General features: G+C 38.8%; 2 protein-coding genes across 6 annotated transcripts in view; one reads left to right on the top strand and one right to left on the bottom strand.

Moving 5' to 3' along the window:
* LOC131430694 (major royal jelly protein 1) overlaps window positions 1-13,828 on the top strand; it is a 38,858-nt gene extending 25,030 nt beyond the window's left edge. For all 5 annotated transcript variants that reach the window (XM_058595878.1, XM_058595868.1, XM_058595853.1 and 2 more), the window contains 4 exons: window positions 11,247-11,899; window positions 11,961-12,147; window positions 12,208-12,402; window positions 12,471-13,828. In XM_058595878.1, the coding sequence (XP_058451861.1) occupies window positions 11,266-11,899; window positions 11,961-12,147; window positions 12,208-12,402; window positions 12,471-13,083 (1,629 nt within the window). In that variant the 5' untranslated portion in view covers window positions 11,247-11,265 and the 3' untranslated portion in view covers window positions 13,084-13,828. The remainder of the gene's footprint in view (window positions 1-11,246; window positions 11,900-11,960; window positions 12,148-12,207; window positions 12,403-12,470) is intronic.
* Window positions 13,829-17,417: 3,589 nt separating this feature from the next.
* On the bottom strand, window positions 17,418-19,503 carry LOC131435082 (uncharacterized). The gene is made up of 2 exons (XM_058603008.1): window positions 18,530-19,503; window positions 17,418-18,465 (listed from the first exon to the last, which is right to left on the bottom strand). The coding sequence occupies exons 1-2, from the start codon at window positions 19,501-19,503 to the stop codon at window positions 17,418-17,420; spliced, it is 2,022 nt and encodes a 673-aa protein (XP_058458991.1).
* Between the last annotated feature and the right edge of the window lie 494 nt (window positions 19,504-19,997).

Below are 19,997 nucleotides of genomic sequence, written 5' to 3'. Positions count from 1 at the left end.
TGCTCGCTGTTCATTGTTTTGACATGGTTTGATATAAAATTGCAAATGTTTTATTTACATTAAACCTCTAATTATTATATACTTGATTTTACTGGGAATGTACAACTTTTGGGGTTTAATTTTAACCCCTAAATTATCACTAATTAAATTATTCAAAACAGAACTTCTCGGCGGAGGAGGCGTGAGATGAAGTTCGTTTGTGTTCACTGGCTGGGGGTCATCTTGTTCTTTCGCTTTCAATCGTGCTACACCGACCACTGATCCCTTGCCTTTTATGATTGAATGATCGTTTTCAATTCAGTTAATGGGTAACGACTACGGATGCGACTGTTGTATGATGGTTTGCCACTGTTCAGATGATCAATTCGGATGATCCACCTTGAGCAGTCACTCAGTGCCATTGTATTTCAAATGGTCGTGTGGTTTGAAGTTGTTAGTTTCGTCACATTGGAATCGAATTCAACAGCAATCTTATTTAAATGTATACAAATACATTTTAGCGCTGTAAGAAATATAATTCGAAATTCGAAATGAAAATCTAATCAAATGTTTTCAACGTTACATTATTTTGAAATTCCTTCAATTGCCTGTTGTTGTAGTTGTATTTTTGTAGTAAAACCCAGATTATTTCAAATCTCCTTGCTCGATTTTGTTCAACATGCCACCCACCTTCAAACATTTCAATCCTCACGGCAATCTTGAATAACTGAATAAAATATGGAAAAACGATTCCGTTGCACTTATTATCCGCAAACTTGTTTGTAATCAAATGAACAGAAGAAGTAGTTTTTATTTCTTTGCGCTTGAACTAACCTATCACTGTGGTACCCAGCGTAATAATCATGGCTTGCTGTGTACATGTCTATATTTCTTGTATCGAAAATAATATTGCTTCGAGTTGTGGCCCCTCAATGATTATGTCGTTATGCATTGCATATGCACGTTTAGTTAACCTAAAATAATGATACCTAAAATATAATACAGTTTTCAAAACGCAAGATTGAATATGAAAAGAAATACAATGGAACTAGGAATTAGTTCTCAACATTTTTTTTCCAAAAAAATTCATACACTCAAGTCTCCTTTTATGCGATTTTTAAACCGTTTATATTTATACGAATTTTCAAAGATATGCAAGTTTTTACGTGAATTTTCAAAGTTATACGGTTTCTTTAATTCGAACTTTTCAAGCTATGAGGTTTTTATGCGAATTTTCAAAGTCATGTGGTTTGTCTATGCGAATTTTCAAAACTATTCGGTTTTTCAATGCGAGTTCTCAAAGTTATGCGGTATTTTTTAATGCCGTTTTTCATTGAAAAACACTGGGTGGCGTGGATTGCTCTGGTTTTGCACTTTCGAGCAGAAATAGCAATGAAACACCGTCAGAATGAAAAACGGCATAAGTTATGCGAGTTTTTAAGCGATTTTTCAAAGTTATGCGGTATTTTTAATCCGAACTTTTCAAGCTATGCGAATTTTGCCATGTTTTGGGTTTTTTCAAGTTATGCGGTTTTTAGGCAATTTTTCAAAATTACGCGGTTTTTCATGCGAATTTTTAAAATTTTGGGTTTTTTTAAAGTTATGCGGTTTTTAAGCGATTTTTCAAAGTTATGCGGTTTTTTATGCAAATTTTCAAAGTTATGCGGTTTTTTAAGCGATTTTTCAAAGTTATGCGAATTTTGCAAAGTGTTGGTTTTTTCAAGTTATGCGGTTTTTCAAGCGATTTTTTAAAGTAATGCGGTTTTTTATGCGAATTTTCTATGTTTTGGGTTTTTTTTTCAAGTTATAAGGTTTTTTAAGCGATTTTTCAAATTTATGCGGTTTTTTATGCAAATTTTTAAAGTTATGCAGTTTTTTAATGCGATTTTCAAAGTTATGCGGTTTTTTATGCAAATTTTTAAAGTTATGCAGTTTTTTCATGCGATTTTTCAAAGTTATGCGGTTTTTTATGCAAATTTTTAAAGTTATCCAGTTTTTAATGCGATTTTTCAAAGTTATGCGGTTTTTATGCGAGTTTTCTAAGTTATGCGATTTTTCATGCGAGATTTCAAAGTTTTGCCGTTTTTTTATGCGATTTTTTCAGGTTATGCGGTTTTTATGCGATTTTTGAAAGTTATGCGGTGTTTTGATGCGAATATTTGAGGTTTTCATGTGAATTATGTAAATTTTCGAAGCTATGCGTTTTTTTATGCGAATTATCAATGTTCTTCGGTTTTTTATGCGCGTTTTTAAAATTTTGCGGTTATTTACATAAGTTTTCTAAATTTTGCTTTTTTTTGCAAACTTTCAAAGTTATGAGATTTACATGAACATTTTCAGTTTTGCGGTTTTATAATGCAAATTTTTCAAGTTACGCGGTTTTTATGCGAATTTTCTAAAATTATTCAGTTTTTTATCGTGCATTTTCGAAGTTATGCGGTTTTTATCCGAATTTTCAAACCTATGCGGTTTTTATGCATTTTTTTTGCTGTACGTATCCTCCGTACTAGAAAGACTTGAGCTTATTTTATCCCAAAACCAATTAAATTTGAAAGAATGCTGAGCAAAGTCTTATGAGGAATTGAGTCGATTCTTGACTCCCTCGGCTGAAGAGCTACGTATAAAGTTTGGATTATAATGCGAGTGAGGATGAATTTTCGGTTCACTACTACCCAAAAAAAATTTGGCATGTGGTCGAACGTTGGTGTGATAAATTATTATGGAATCCAACCATTGGACATCCATTTTCAAGCCCTCTGGCGCCAATAAATAACTTTCGATTACAGAGATTTTTCCTTACTTCCCTCTTTGGTAATTTTACTAGTTTCAAACATTGACCTCTAGGTGGTAGTAATTTGTCATATCCGATTTGGCTTGAATTTTGCGTAGGAGGAGCATAATTTTTTTGGCAACGAACTATTTGTAAAATTCGATGGTCACCGGGGCTGATCCGTCGCATTCGAAGAAAATGTCATTAGCAATAAATCGATCACAGAAAAAATCTTGTAGGGGATTTTTGTCATTGAAGTAAGCTTATCTACAGTAAAAGAAGAAGCAATCTTGGCAAATGATCCGAAAAACCGTTGGTGTCGATCAAGGGGATTATACTTGGATCGCAATATCTCCTTCACATATGGCATGGCAATTTGGACACCCCTGAATACGCATATCTCTGGAAATACTTCATTGACGCGTCAAATATATCTCGCAGACTAATGAACTGATGATGTCTGCTCATGGTGTAAAATCAATTTTTGGTTTACTACAAGCTTTTAGATCGAAGATGGCGTCGAAAGAAGAGCAAATGCGAAAAGTGCGGTCGGCTATGAAAATCCCGAAGAAAATTGGATGTTGGAGGCCTTTCAACTGCTGCTAGACATTCTGTCTTTTTATAAAGCCACGCAACGGAACGGTGTAAAGGAGTATATCAAGACGAAGGAAAAGGCCAGGTTTCCCAAAAAAAAATATTTGGTTTGGCTGGCAATATGCAGCTGTGGTCGAACAAGCCAACGCTTCATCACTATCGGAACGGTATCCATGGTAATATACCGTAAAGAATGCTTGAAGAAGCGATTGTTACCATTCCTACGCAGCCATGACGCGCTCTCGCTGTTCTGGTGTAGATTGGCATCTTGTCACTGTGCCAAAGATGTTATGAAATACTATAAAGCGAGTGGAGTTTATCTTGTACCGAAAGAGACGAATCCACCCAACTGCCCAGAACTCCTTTAATATAAAAAAAGTTAAAACTATCGAAAAATTTCGAAAATCACGAGAATGTAGCCTGAAAACTTCAAATAACCGGTATTCCGTGTCATTCATAAACCACGTACTTTCTGTGGGTAGGAGGGTTTCACAAAAGTCTACGTTTGTCTATGAGGTAGAGGACGGTTGTTCAAAGTCCATGTAGTCTCATAATTTTGTTTATTGAAAAAAAAAAATAACTTTGAAATTCAGTACAACCCCGTCAGATGTTTATTAATTTTTTTTGTCATGACATGAAACCTTCATCAGCTTAGTTTTACTCACCGAAAGTAAAATTTGGTGAAAAAAACATCATTTAGGCTAAACTCGAACATGCATACTCTTTGTTTGTTCATTTGAACCACTTTTCGAAAAAAAAACATTTTTGTTTCCTATCGTTCACCCGGTAAAGACGTTTGAGAAATTTTATATCCCTTTTCGGATTGTGTATCTTGAATGAATGAGAATTTATGGTTTAAGAATAATCCCGTAGTGCGGCAACCTTGCCTTATCAGCTGTTCAGGAAGAAAGAGATTGATAAAAAAACTGGAGCTATCTGATCATGATATCTTCAAAAATGTCGATGGCAACCACCACAAAGGTTAAATTGCGACCACGTGACTCGAAGAATTCGTTGAATGGTCTTGCCGCAATCTTCAATCGGTAACTAATTAGGAAAATGTTGGAGTCAATCAAAAGAAAATGCAGAAATAATGCATTGTGATTTGCTTAGAAGAATACTCAGTTCATCCAACGATAAGATACACTGGAAAATGACTAATTAATGGAAATAATGAAAGCAAAATCCTAGATGAAAATATTTGAACAATTCGGAGAAATTATTCCACCAATTGAACTGCCCTGGATGTGAAGAAACACAACTCAGTAGGCTACCAAATTGAACATAAATGTTCTGACTGTTCCCGGCCGGTAATAGGTAATTTTTTAACGCTAAGGATTTCAATCCTATTACCTGATCGCTGGAAAACACTCAGGATCACGTTGGACATTCTAGAATAAAATGGATGTCGCCACTAAATCGCTAGTGATTCAAATCAAGTTCCATTTTATCGTGTCCATTTTCCGTATAAGAACTGTTGGAAATAAATCTGAACGAGTATTACCAGTGATCGTACTCGTACTTGCAATTTCTGCGATCCACGGAAGTGCTCTCTATTAAAGTAATATAGGAAATAATACAAGAGAAAACAATCCGTTAAAAAAAACTATCTTATATTTAACGTACCATATATTAAGATCTGATTTCGACGAAAAACTGTCCTGCAAATGTCATGTTTTTATACTAGCTCAAAACTCAATCACAGTAGGCGAAAAAAAGACTCTACATTACGCGTGAATCACACAACGTCGACGCATTTACAGTTTTATGATTATTGGCCCAGCAACTTGTAATTGGATCCATAAAAATTTGCACAAAATAAATGGCCGCCCTATTAGCGAATGTGATTGATCATGCGTCCAAGACAGATTGTTTCAGTCCGCACTTGCGTGTCGGATATATACATCATCACTTACGCCTAAACAGCCTCAAGGAAATGCTGGCAATAAACGAAACCTGGCACGGCAGAAAATATATATGCATCTATGCTGGGAAGGGGTGGACCCGGTGCAGATGGCTCAAAATTACCTCACCCGGCAGCAGGGGTGGAGTGGTCGGTTCATTTACGTGAAGTGCCGTTTGTTTAGTTGTTTTTTTTTTTCATTTCTGTGATGGTGTTGAACACCGCGTGTCTTCGAGTGAAAGCACGGCGTTTGGCTCGTGTCCTGCACGCATTAGACCGGTCTGAAACTTGAAGGCATTCGCGAGTCGTTGACGGGATGGTTTCATTTCAGAAGTGAATTGAAATTCGTTATTTACCGAGTTTCGATCAATCAGGATCATTTGGATTTGGATACCTCTTAGTACGATTTATGTTAACCCCCTAAGTGTAACCCTGCCAATGCCCCAGCTACAAGGCATGACAATTTTCCAGCAATAATGTTCCTTATTACTCTACATTTCTTTTTGTGTCTGCATTCGCCAACTATTCAGCTTTCGTCTGCAGTGGCACAAAAGCATGTGACCTTGTATTTCAGAAAAATGCGCACTCCGTCTTCAACCGTTCGTCGGTCAGCTTAGAGCTAGACGATACAATTTCCTGACCATGAACGATGGAAATGTGCTGCTGGTGGAGGAAAAAAAAACAAGAGTAAATATTACAGCATCCACAAACGTGATGTAGTTAACGATCCGCACGACGACCCATGCCGAGCTGTCAGACAGCGCACAGGCGTTTAATAATCCGATCGCAGGAGGCTAGTCTTGAAACCGCAAACAGAGCATGGTTGTTGATTGCATAATTTGTTGGCCTCGCCACGGAATCGGAAAAAGATAGGTCGAACGTTGTAACTGTTTTATTTATTTATTATATCTGAAAGACTTGAATAGTGTTTGGATAATTTAAACTGGGCGAAAATCAGATGCTGAAATATAAAAGTTGTTTTTTTCTGTTGGTATGCATCATAAAAACGCATACCTGTCTTTTTCTAAACACGTCTGAGTGCTCTTCTTGAGAAGCGTTCCACCGCAAAAGCTCTACATCGGATCCTGGGACCCATAAATTTGTTTACGTCGATAAGTCGACAGAAACTGGATTCGCTTTGCATGGTTAACTAATTTATGAACTGGATTTGTTTGCTTTTTTCCTTCCAACAGGTGGACTTTTATCCTAATCGATGTACTCCGGGCGAGTAACGTAACTTGATTTTCTTGCATAGGTCGTGCAGATTCATCTTACGCCATCCGTACCAGCGGTGAAGAGTATATAGGTTAACAGAATAAATATAAAATTTGTATGAAGTACAATTTGTTGGCTCTGTGCTAAATGAAGGTCATTAGATTAAGTGCAAGCTTTATAGCTGCAGATTAATATTCCTAGAATTTTGAAATTATGCAATTGTTTCAATTGTTATGAAATTCACGGAGGTGTTAACTCATTCGTATTCTGATGACCCATTTCGTAAACACAGCAAATGGTGTTCCGAGGTTACTGTTCCATCGACCAGCCCAGCCTCAATGTAATGTTTGTATCAAATGGATTCAAACAAAACAGGAAGACTTTCGAACGCTTGCAAATGGCAAGCAATCGACGCGTATTTAGTTTTGCAGAAACAATTAACATTTTCCGATTTTACCAAATTTTCAGTTTTCATCCAATGTTCTATTTTGTACCTATCATATCCAAATATTCAGCCTTCAGAACCAGCCAGTTGCACTATTGGGACATTATTTATACCCAAACAGTTACTCTTACCCATTAAACGTATTATGCAAATCTATGAATAATGTAAGGAATGTTACAGACGGTTTTTATCAATACGTGTGGACTGAAAGTATAGAGAAATTAAAGGCAATTTAAACATACAAGCAAGAGGATTTCTAGGTGAAATACTTGACTTATTTCAATGATTTTTAATATTTGTTCGTAATTCAAATGAATTATTACATACAAAACATTTCGCACTCTTTCATTCTGCTATTAGCACTCAGTCGACGCCGTCCTATTAACGAAGTGTGATTATAGATTCACGGGGAGGCATAAGATAGGAACTTGTGAGCACTTATTTAACGGATTATTTTACCAAAAGTCGTTTTACCTAGTCATTTCGCCGAAACCTTTAAGTTATTTCACCGAAACTCATTTTGCTGAATGCCGTTAAACTGAAAACCATTCCGCCGTAATGCGTTTCGACGATAACCATCTCGGCGAAAACTGTTTCATAGAAATCCATTTCACTCGACAACAGTATTGCCAAATGGATCATTCGATTGAAAGGGCCTTTTCGTCAAACGTCCAGCCCGTTTACAACTCAACATCTTTTAAGGTGGAAGCGAATCTTTTTGCGGAATGTCGTTATACCGATAATAATTTCCGAGAAATCATCTTTTCCTGGAGTTTTCCATTCATTTGACTTTTTCAATCTATGTTTCCACTCAGTCATTGCAAACATGAACTCAACACTTTTTATGGCGGATGTGGATCATTTTGTCGAATGTAGTTTTGTCTGCGATAAATTTGCTGAAAGCCATTCCAAAAGTTGGAGAAATGAAAGGGTTCATAAACACTAGTTCTTCTGAAGTTTAGAATCTCAATGACCAAACGGAGTTCTTTTTAGAAGAGCGATAGTTGTCTATGCTTTTCAAAAGAAATCGAAATGAACGACCCTCTAATTAGAAACCATGAAGATTTACTGCATATTGCGAATGATTTGACCTTTTGGGTAATATTTGACATTCCGATATTTATTTTTTATCGAGTAGTTAAATTCAACTAAACCTACGGATCAATTCGAAGTTTGACAGATGGGACGTTATTTGGGTTTTTTTTGCACTGAACATAAAATGACATAAAGTGGTATAACAATTGCAAATCAGAGAACGTAAGATGAATTTCGAGAAAAATCTGTCCTTACAGTTTTATTGCGTTTTCGATTGAAGCAAAACTCATCCCAGCTGCTGTCAAATGTATGGCACAAATCTCCAAATAACCAGGGGAACGTGCCACTTGAGCCAATTTGTTCTGATTCCACTAGGGGTTGTAGCTAAGTTAGTTTCAGTTATCTTCAAACGAAAACGATATTTGATTCTCATTACTCATTAAATTTAGCCTGGCACACTTTGATTTAATTTCGCTGTTTGACCGATGTTCTAAAGATTTTTTAAATACTTTCCCAGCTGTATTGTAAATCGGAATACACTGAGGTCTTTTTTACGCGGTTTTGGTTTCTTTTTACGAGGATTTCCGAAATAACGCGGATTTTTAGGCGGATTTTTAGGCGGATTTCCCAAGTTACGCGGTTTTCCCAAAGTCGATTTTTCAAAAAAAAATAGATTACACCAGATCTGAACGTTTCATGCTTTTTTAAGACATTTGACATCAAAAAAATTCTTCCATTCTACGGATTTTTTTCTACGCGGATTTCCGAGGTCTCAAATTCTCGATTTTCTCAAAAAAAAAAAAACAATTTTTTTTCTATGATCACACCAGATCTGGACGTTTCATGCACGTTTCGTTTATCTCAGAAATTATTTGATATCCAAAAAAATATTTTTTTTTTGTTTTGAGGTTTTTACGCGAATTTCCGAAGTTACGCGATTTTCTTACGCGGTACGTATCCCTCGCATAAAAAGAGACCTGTATAATCAGCGATTACGATAAAAAATACAGCATGAAAAATAATGAATACCGAAATTTTTTCATTTTGATAATCAAAGGCAATTAACTGTAAAACTAAGACCATTTGGTAAAGGCTAGGGTCGACTAGAGAGGCTAGAGAAAATCCACCGAAAAAAATTGAAAAAAAGTATTTGAAAAAGTGTTTTAAGCATTTTTGGGGAAGGTTCACACTTTTTTTAAGTCGTTTGGAGATGTATTTCGTGCATTAAAAAAAACTTAAAAATTTTGTATCACACTGGATATTTTAGTATGAAATAATTTTCGATGTTGTGTTGTAGTTTGTTACAATGCTTCGTTTCATTTTTTTTGTTAAATGTGGACGATCACAATATTTTATTGGTTCAGAAAAAAAATCACAATCAACCCTGCGTTTCCATTGAAGCTCTTTTAGAAGAAAACGCATGGTGCTTAGTTCTAGTAGTTATGCACCATGCGTTTCCTTTGAATAAAACTTTAATGGAGACGAGTGGTTGATTGTTAATTTATTTTAAAAAAAACTCAAATATGAAACTTTACCACATTTTCAAAAAATATGACACCGAAACACATTCAAAAAATATTTATTACTAAAAAATACTGAGTAACAAAAAAATCGGGAGTATGCAAAAATATGATTTCACATGCTTACCCGCCTATAACCTTTGGAAAGGGTAAACTTTGTGAGAACCAAAGTCGCTAATGTTAGAAGCATTTTCCGAGTACTAGTCTGAATTTTATTTACAGTTTTCATCATTTCACGTATTACTTGGTCGAAATTTTTTGTACTGAAGATGAAAAAATTGGGTTAAGTAAAATTAAGTTATGCTTTTGAAAGTCATTGCATTTTCTTGTGAAGGAGAAGCACGGAAAATTGAGTCTCCATTTCTTTAAAAAATTCTACAAAAAGGCTCGATGGCCTCATTATTTTGACCGGAGATAACGACTTTGCCGACGGAGAGGTTCGATGAAAACCGAGTACACATGGTTGAGAAATGGAAGCGGTGTCTAATTTACATTTTTTTACAATGAACAATATTTGCGTATAGAATTAAAGAGTGGCGCGCAAGTGGCTCGCGAGCCGCAGGAGCCGTCTCATTGAAAGCTACTTCTTCAAAAGTAGTTTCACCGATATTTATTTCACTTAGAATTTTCCGTTGAAACGGTTTTAGGCGAAAATAACAATTCATCCAAGCAAGCTATCCCACCCAAGCCCAAAGATGTGTCAACCTACAAGATTTCTGCACGCGATGTTACCGAATTCAAATGTGATAGCCTACTTTTCGTGACGACAATCGACTTGGGCATTAAACCGGGTGGAAAATGACTGCAACAAAAAACCGCCCGCATGGTATTTGTTATTGTTGGCACGTATCTTTTTGCAACGTCCGTGATTCGATATCACGCGAAACATCAACAGAGCAGTCAAGTTATCCAACCCGCATGTTTTAGACCTGGAAACTAATGTCGTTTTCGCTTGATGCCAAACCTAACCCAGTTTCCACTCTAACTGCTGTCAAACCGTTTGTTTGAAGCTAGTTTCGAACCTAGTTTTAACGTTGTTGAACTGAAAATCGAGTCAGTTTCGAACCTGGTTGTTATATCAGGTTTGCTCAAACCCCCGTTGCTAAGTGCTAAATCAACACAGTTTCGTGAAAAGTGTTTGTTTGATGAAACTACCCTGGGTCAGTGTCAGTGTTCTCAAGCGAAAACGACATAAAAGAAACATATAGTTGAATCATTGGTGAGTCGGGGCAACGCGCAAAATAAATTTATCAGTTTAACACTCACAGCACAGCAAAGAGCGGAGAGAGTGGGAGTCGCGTGGTGCAAAATGGAATGAAAAATATCTGCAAATTGTGTTAGATGAAGGAGAAATGTAAACACACGTCACATTTTCTCAGGCTCATTACCTATCATTCAGCTACAATTGAAACAATAACCATCATAGCTTTAGATAATCAGATAATTCATCAGATGAAACAGTGTGAAACATCCCAGCCAATGAATGTCCTTATAGGTAGCTTTGAATGCGCAACAAATTCTTTCAGATTAGTAGTAATCAAAACGCGCGATTGTTTACAAAACCAATCGACTTAATTATTGCACTATTTTGGAGGTCGCGTGAGATGGCTAATGAAAACATTCCCCACTGACCTCACGCACCGCACCGATTGAGTCGGGCGGGCATCGGGGCACTTCTTTTTCGCATTTGCTATTTTAAATTTCAATTTGTGCGTTTCGACACCCGAAGGCATTCACTTTCAATTAATTTCGTGCTTCGTTCTTTTTTTTGTTTCGTTAACGCAGATCCTACGACCGTTGCGTAATGTACGGTAAGCTCGGGTGCCTGCTGGCACTTGCCAGCCTATGGTTGGCCTACTCCGAACTCGCGCCAAAGCTGGAAACAGTGAAACAATGGAGCCTACTGTCCTACAACTTTCCATGGGACTATCCGGCATCGAACAAAGAGTTTTACAACCCTGAAAACATTGTAGCTACCGGAATCGAAGTAGGCTACGATCGGATTTTCATCGCAACGCCTCGTCTGTTTAGCGGAGTACCGGCCACGCTGTCGTCTATTCCACGTGGTAACCAAGGTGATTCGCCTGCTCTTCAGGCCTTCCCCGATTGGACGCATCACACCGCCGGAACAAAGCAGTACAACTGCTCCGATATCGGGCTCGTGTCCGTTTACCGAATTCGGATCGACTCGTGCAATCGGTTGTGGGCGCTGGATGCCGGTGTTTCAAGATCGCTCGAAGATTTCGAGGTTACCTGTCCCCCGAAGATTTTGGTATACGATCTACACTCGGATCGAGTGGTGAGACGGATTGATTTTCCGCCAGAGGTCATTCGACGGGAATCGTTGTACACAAACATCATCATTGATGAAACGTCCTCAAGGCCGGAGAACAATTGTGACGATGTGTTCGTCTACATTACGGACACCGTTGCTCCTGGTTAGTTGATTTATACCTATGTTGAAATTTATGACACAGTGAATTGGTTTCTAAATGACAGGTATCGTGGTGTATGACAGTGGAAAAGATCTGACTTGGCGAGTTAGCCATCCATCCATGTATCCGGATCCTGACTTTGCCGAGTCAACTATTCTGGAACATCGTTTCACGCTTATGGATGGCATCGTAGGATTGGCGTTTGACCAAGAAGCTGGCATAATTTACTTCCAGCCTTTGGCCACCGATAGGTTAGTGAAATCAAGTTTTTAATTTTTGATTCTATGTTTTTATTATTACATTTTTTTTAGAGTATTCTCTGTAACAACTGCTGCACTTCGATCCGGTCCCTTGGCATTCGGGCAAGATCTGCCCGTGAAACTAGTGGGTCGCAAATCTTCTCAAGGCATTGGATTAGGCGCTTCTCCAAGAGGTGGAACTCTGTTCTATGCACCGCTAACAGAGACAGCTGTGGCTTCATGGAATCCTCGAACTAATGATCATCAGTAAAATAACCACATTCCAACTGATCGACGAACGATGTTTATAATGAACCGGTTTTTTATTTTCGCAGGATTTTGGCTCAAGATCAAGAAAGACTACAGTTTACTGCTGATCTTCGCACTCCAGCTCGAGACGGAACTGCTCTTTACATTCTTACCTCGAGGTTCCACCGGTTCTTCCTGAAAAATGTGGATGCTAACGAATTCAACACTCGAATTCTGCGGATTGATGGAGTCGTTTCCTCTGGTAAACCCAACCAACTGGCGGAACCGGCGTACAGACCGACAATCGAAGCCAATTCACCTTACTACAGTCTTCCAGTGGTGACACCACCACCACCCCCATCACCTTCTCCGTTTAAACCCCTACCGCAAACCATTCCCGTTACTAAATATTATCCACAGAAACCAGCCAACATGAACACGTACGCCTTCGTTCAGAATTATCTGGCTAACAGTAAACAACCGTACCCCTACGAACCGGTTCCAGTAATCGACAGAACAAAAATCAATCCGTTCTTCACCCTTAACAGTGGCGAAAAACCGTTCCCGCCGATGCGTCCCCGGCCCCAGTACGGTTTAAACGGGGAAATTTTCTTCCCGAAAGTGAACCACCACTTCAACGACTTCAACGGACTGCGGTATGCGAAAAGTTTACGGGCTAACATGACGGTGACAGTCTGAATGCTGCTGAACGCACCGAAACTCACTTCTCAGCGCCTACTTTGTCCCTTTTCCAATCGTTCGTGGAAAACGGTCCTAAAATAGGTCTCTGACACGCACACTAGCTCCCTCACGTGTAAATATTACAACACAAAAACAACAATGCTCATCATTTGAGAAACATTCGCAGGCTGGAACAGTTTAGGGTCTTAGATATTTCTCCCTTCCTGTTGATCCCGTAAACATTCCCACTCATTAAACAATACTCATTTATTTCGGTGATTGCTACTCACAATCACTTTTTTCTAGTGATTTTCGTTTAGTTCTATTTTTTTTTAAATTTTTCTATCTCTCTGTGTTTGCATTTGTTAAGCCATAGTTGAATGCATTTTGTCTTGCCTAGTGATCACTAGAATCAACCACCGTCCTAAATCTCGGTCTGAAATAGTAAAAAATTGCAAAACTCGATCCATTTTCTTGAAAACCTATCGAACCAATCAACTGGTAGCAAACATATGTAAATAAACCAATAGGAATACAAACAGTGTAAAATTCGATCACACACGAAAGCAAATACTCCAGGGGGAAAATACTTTGGAGTTTGTTGTGACCGATTTTTTTTTAATGAAAGCCATGACGTGACAACAACTAGAAAATGACCGCGAAAAATGTATGTCGAAATCATAGTAGGAATTAGTATACACTTGACGAATTTAGAATAATGATTTTGCGCGGAAGAAGAGAATTAAATTATATCAAAACTGGAGTAGATTGCTGACCGTGTCGTACTTACTGAATATCCGAATGATTTCCGGGTCGACATAAACATCGCCGCAACTATGCGGGAGAAATACGCATGGTTGAGACTGAGCTGTCTGAATAGTCGATTTCAGTGAGATATCTCCGTACAATTGTATGTATGTATGTATCCAGAGAATGAATGTTTCAGTAGTGCTCGGAATGGTGATTTAAAAACAGAGGATATTATCAATTCACCGGAAGATACTAAAGTTTGTGCATTTGAGCTGAGGAGTCATTCAACCAAAGTGACTGGTAATGATTAATTGCAATTGAATAGATAATAAGTTTGACTAATTTTCAGTTGTTTTGGTCACAGTTAAGACCACCTTCACTAAATTTCAGAGTACTACGGAGAAGCATATGCGGGTATTGAGGAGTTTAGGGCTTGTCCTGACGTTGCGCGATTGAAAAAAAATATGTTTTTGAATCCGCCTAAGGGTGAAGCCATAGAGAAAGTGACAAGCGATGCGAAACTTGACAGATCGCGCGGAGTCACGCGGCAGAGCTCCGTCCATTCAAGTTTAGCAGAAAAATGACAAGTATGTCAGAGTTAACTCGATGCGTTGCGAAGCGACTACTGACCGATCGCATCGCACTTACTCTGACATACTTGTTATTTTCCTGCAGAACTTGAATGGACGGAGCTCTGCCGCGCGACTCCGTGCGATCTGTCAAGTTTCGCATCGCTTCGCTTCGCGTCGCTTGTCGCTTTCTCTCTGGCTTCTCCCTAATGGTTGTTCTCGAAAACACAGAACAGAACACAGTAAATTTATAATAAATCAATTTTTATGTGAACTCAATCCAAGATAATTTTTTTATTCCTTCAATTGTGCATTATTATTCTTGTTCAAACTAATTACATTTACCTAATTAGGATGATGAAGAAACTACGAACTTTTGAGGGTTTGTGCAGACTTTTCTGCAGTCGATTTAGTTGCTTTTGTCTAAGATTTTCGAAATTTTTATATAGTTTTTGCTTTTGTCAGAGATTTTCGAAATTTTTAAATATTTTTTGCTCCATTCGCTTTATACCATTCCAAAACATGTTTGACGTAGTGACAAGATGCCAAATCAGGCCAGAATGGCAAGGAAACGTCATGACTGCGTAGGAGCATTAACAATTGCTTCTTTCCTTGTTTATCGTTCCGGAAGTGATGGAACTTTGTTTTGCTCGACTACAGCTGCATATTACCTGCCAAACTAAATATTTTTTGAGAAACTTGGTCTATTCTTTCGTCCGGAAATGCTTCTCTACGCCGTTCCTTTACATGACAGTATAAAAAGACATTCCCGGGAGCTGCTCAACGTCTTCCAGAACATAGGTTTCATCGTTCATTAGAAAAATTTTGTCAAATATTCGCGATACAACTTGCGAGCCCGGATTTTAGCCATTACATTCTGTTTATCATCACGGTTGGGTACAGTTTTCCTTTTGAACGACTTCATACTTCTCTGGAACGCATCGAAAGATCTGGTCCCTACTGCAATATTTGCTCCACCTTCGCTCCACCTTTTGGTGGTTCCTCAGATCGGTGTATGTTCCGCTCTTGGCAGTTGTCAAAAGAAAGAATTACGATTTTTTGCAATTTTTCTTGCTGACAGATTTGGTTTTTCATTGCGACTGCACACAATTGCTCTTTTTCGGACGACATCTTCGATCTAAAACCTGGTAGTATAACAAAAAAAATATTTTACACTATGAACAGACAAACGTTCATCAGACTGTGAAACATTTGACGCGTTGATCAGGTATTTCGTAAGATATACGTATTTAGGGGTGTCCAGATTTTGTCGCGAACAACCCTCGTGAGATAATGCCTTTCTAATGTTTATCAAATAACGAAACCTAATGTAAATAGAGAGGAATGCACTTTGTTTTTAGCACGTCACTCATGCGATTCGTCGGTTACGTCACTTTTACAATTATATCTCCGGAACAGAAAGTGTTCGTGATGAGCCTTTCGAACTCAACCAATGGCTTAATAGCAAATATAATTCAAGCAAGTCTAAGATAGCCGACGAAGGTTCGACCATCCCCGAGAAAATTGAGCTTTGAAAAATGCACACGCATTTACACACAGACTCTTCCTGTTCTTGTCGAACGAAGTCGTGTGACATAGAACAGTCCCATAGGGAGTCCCTGGGGATTTGGTCAAAATTCGGTTTTTACAGTAGTGGATATGTTTTCTAAAGAGAATGAGGTAAGCCGACTTAAACCAACCTAAACATCGAAATATTTTTTTTCCTGTCGTTCACCAGGTGAAGACAATTAAGATTTTCGAATGCTGTCACCATTGCTACCAGTTCAAGTTCGAGTCCAAAGGTGCCAAAATTTGATCTACGTAGTTTATGAGCGATTTTCCATCACACATCACATAATCACATTTGGATGAAACTTTGCATACGTATTCAATATGATAAATAATTTATTTTTTAACGAACTGGTAATTAATAAAAATGATGTCGAAGAAGTTTCAGGTAATCAATTGGAACACTCCAAAAGATACACTGAAAAAAAGTCGAACGCTTTTCCAAGAATTAAAAAAAAACTTAACACAAAAAAAAACAAATTAAGTGAATTTTTTTTCATAGTTGTATTTTAAACTTAAACTTCAGGTTCACATTTCATGTTCTTTTGCTTAGAGTCAATTTAAAAGTGAAGGTATTACAACTGAAATAAGTTTAGAGGCAATTTTCTAGTTTCAAATTCCTTATAAAAAATATTCATTGAAATAATAGAATATTGTTCTACAGATAAAAAGCAACCAATTTACACAATTATTTTCGGCCAAATAATGATTTAAAAAAAAAAAAAAGAGTCATTCACTTTTTCAGTGTGAAGATTTTTTGGCGTGCCCAATCGATTTTTACCTCTTCTTTTATGACACACCATTTTTCTACCTTTAACAATTTCCGAATTACGACAATTCGAAGAAATTTTGATGCAAGAATACATTTCTCACTTGTTTTGAAAAATCAGTTTTAAGTCAAATTAGTTTATTCATTCGTGCAAAATCAATGGATTGCGCGATACTGACGATGTATGTAAAACTTCATCCAAATCACAGCAAATTGATATTGCCACCATTTCTGCTGGTAATTTCTGGAATTGCTTTGTATGCACCACTGTAAATTTTGATAAAAATGCTATTTTCAAACTTTGACTGCAGCTATTGGGAATATGCATGCACGAAGCATTTCACGTGGATTGGATATGAAAGCACTGTGGCAAATGAACGGCATCCGTTTGGTTCATCGTTCGAACATATCAAATAACTATGAAACTAAAAAAGGGTTATTTGGTAATAGTGGTAACAATCGTTATCCGTTTATGGTAGGTCTTACCAGCACATATTTCATACTAAAGAATAGAAACTTTCCACTTGCGACACGGATAATAATGCAATGCTGTCCAATCTATCAATGTGACACATGTAATCTGATATTCCTAAAACGTTTCAGTAGTCTCGTCAGCCGGCTACCCAGAGTAATAAACACATGGAGTAATATTGCAAGCAGGTTACTCATTTCAAGGCCTACTTTGAAGTATAAACCTAACAGAACAACCTGCTAAAACTGTCATCATTCAGCTGATAGTTCTTCTTCAGTCTAAAATACAGCACCTCTCCGATAAACGCAACCACCGACAGCGCCAATCCGACAAATAGCAAAATAAATGCCCCTTCAATATGGTCCAGCTTAAGCACAATTTGACCATCTCCTCCGTGACCGCCGCCTTCAGCAGAACCGGCGGCTCCACCATCCGAGTCATCCAAATCTTCGTCGATCCTTATTTTATTGCTTTCCACTTGCCACTTTCCCAGCAGACCGGACTCGCTTATTCTGCGGATTAGATCATTGATTTTGGGCAGCAAATGAAAGTCCTTCTTCACCATCATTCCCACGGAGTATGTCTGGATGTTGTTGGTCCTGTCGAAGCAGAAAATTTCGGCCTCTCCGATACTCTTACTATTTTGCGAGTGAGCTCTCGAGATTGCAACGGCGAGCAGTCGCTCCGAGTGTAGCTGCGCTAAGCAGTCATCCATGTTCTGACAAACTTTATAAACCGAAGCAATATGTTTCGAGCTAGAGTCCGGTTTGTCAAAGTGTACCATCGAATTTTCCGCTCCGACGAACTGAAATCCATTTGCGATGGCATCATCAACCGAACCAATCTGTGTTTCGAAACGCGGTCGAGTAAGCACCGATATCAGGAAGCTGTGATATGCCGCATTCCAATGCAGCCCGTAGATCATGTACCCAATCAGAAAGCACCGAGTGGAGAATTTACTGGGCCAATAGTGAGCGTAGACACTCAAGGACAACGCCAGTGACTGTAATGCCATCCAGGTGTAGTTATCGGGATACTTCTTTTCGATACGGTTGAAGTAATAGATGACTGCGGCTCCAACAAAAACGATAAAAATTGCAGCAAGCCAGGTCCAAATGTTGAAGATGATAAAAACGTTCAGCCATTTTGGGGCATGTCGTGCAGTCGGAACACACCAGGTCAGCTCGTCCTGATAGTACGGTATCGACGAGGACAGCAACTTTCTACTGATCGGATTCTCGTAGAGACCCCCAATCATCACATCTGTTCGCCTGCGGGTAGAAAATTGATTAATAACCATCAATAACTTCAAAGTGTCGAACCGAAAACAGTTACCTCTGTATCAAATCCGCGTAGAATCCCGTCTGATTGTCGGCGGTAATTCGAGCAGTAGCCCTCACCGGATCGATGACTTTGTAAACGGGCGTGAGCTTCATACGAGCAGTGATGGCCTCGATCATCAGCACCTCCAAGCCTTTCTCAATTATCGATTCGTTACCAACCACAAACGGTTCCCAGACAACGGTGCTGATCATCAGTGGGCAGTAGTTATAATCTTTAGGAATTTTCGGTCCAAAATCGGAAAAGAAATGCTTTTCACGAAACGTCCACAGCGTTTCCAGTTCGTCCGGTAAAACTTTTGTTTCGTTTTCCGTTTCACTTTGATCTTCGATCGGTACCTCGGCATACTCACACTCATCAATCAGTCGAATTTTGGCAATGTTATCGGCACATTCACCGTTTTCGTACGGAAACCAAGTCCACACCTCCAGCACACTCGTATTGTACCGTTGTACCATGACATTCACGTTCAGTACCGAATTTTCGAACAGTTTCTGCAAAGCATTTCGGACTTCTATCTCGAACACCAGCGGAGTCATCTCCGACGTGAACAACACGACCACCTGAGCCAGAGGGTTCCAAGTGGGTAACCGTCGCAGTTGATTGATCGGTGCATCCAGTTCGGATGAGTCGCCTATTAACAGTAAATAATTTTTGGCCTTTTCCGTTACGTGCGAAGCATTCCAATGCTTCTTACGGCCATCCTTCACCATCACACCCATTTCGTGCCGTGGATCGTGATTGAACGATTTCAGGATGTTCAACTGAAACAACGACGTATCCGGTTTGATGTTGATGATCGCCAGCGATCCCTTCAGGGCTCTTTCCGATCGGAAGTACTTTTCGCAGAGACGCTGGACGCACGGAACCACCGTCAGTAGGTTTTCCTGTGTTTCATCTTCTGGCAGAATTTCTTCCACCGAGAGGCCCGTCAGGACCAATGCTAGAAGCAGCGTATGTTGCCACATGTTTGAACGTAACGCAAATCGGAGCAAACCTGTTTTATACCCAACGTGACACACAAATTGATTTGTAATTTTTGAAAAATGGACTATAATCAACTGTTGACCGAAGCAATGGGGGTAAATATTTGATCTAACGCCGTTTCCCCTTCCTGGGGATGGTTGACCGTTTGCGGAGTGCGGTCGGTTCTGATTTTTATGCTCAATTATTCATTACCCTAATCATAACTCATCTACTGTGGTTGAACTTTGATGCAGGAATGTTTTTTTAAGTGCCCGTTCGTGACCGCTCTACCGCCCGTCGTACGGAGTGAATTGTTTATTTAGATATGATACCCGAGGGAAGACGATTCACCTTTTCACGATGGCATCCGCACGGCCTTTTGGCTACCTGGACAGTCATGGGCACCAGGCGGCTACCGAAATTGTTTCAGTGACGGCTGTCAAATTCAATTTGACAAAACATAGTCGCCTGCATCATAGTTAGCCGAGCGGTTTCT

Source organism: Malaya genurostris, chromosome 1, assembly GCF_030247185.1.
Source record: "Malaya genurostris strain Urasoe2022 chromosome 1, Malgen_1.1, whole genome shotgun sequence".
Classification (NCBI taxonomy): domain Eukaryota; kingdom Metazoa; phylum Arthropoda; class Insecta; order Diptera; family Culicidae; genus Malaya; species Malaya genurostris.
The sequence above is the reverse complement of the archived record's forward strand: the minus strand, read 5'-3'. Positions and strand labels throughout refer to the sequence as shown.

Excerpts from the sequence above, each read along its gene's own strand:
- LOC131435082 (XM_058603008.1), bottom strand. The coding sequence starts at position 19,503 with ATGTGGCAACATACGCTGCTTCTAGCATTGGTCCTGACGGGCCTCTCG. Across the intron at positions 18,466-18,529 it reads TACGCGGATTTGATACAGAG|GCGAACAGATGTGATGATTG; the intron begins GTAACTGTTTTC and ends TTCTACCCGCAG.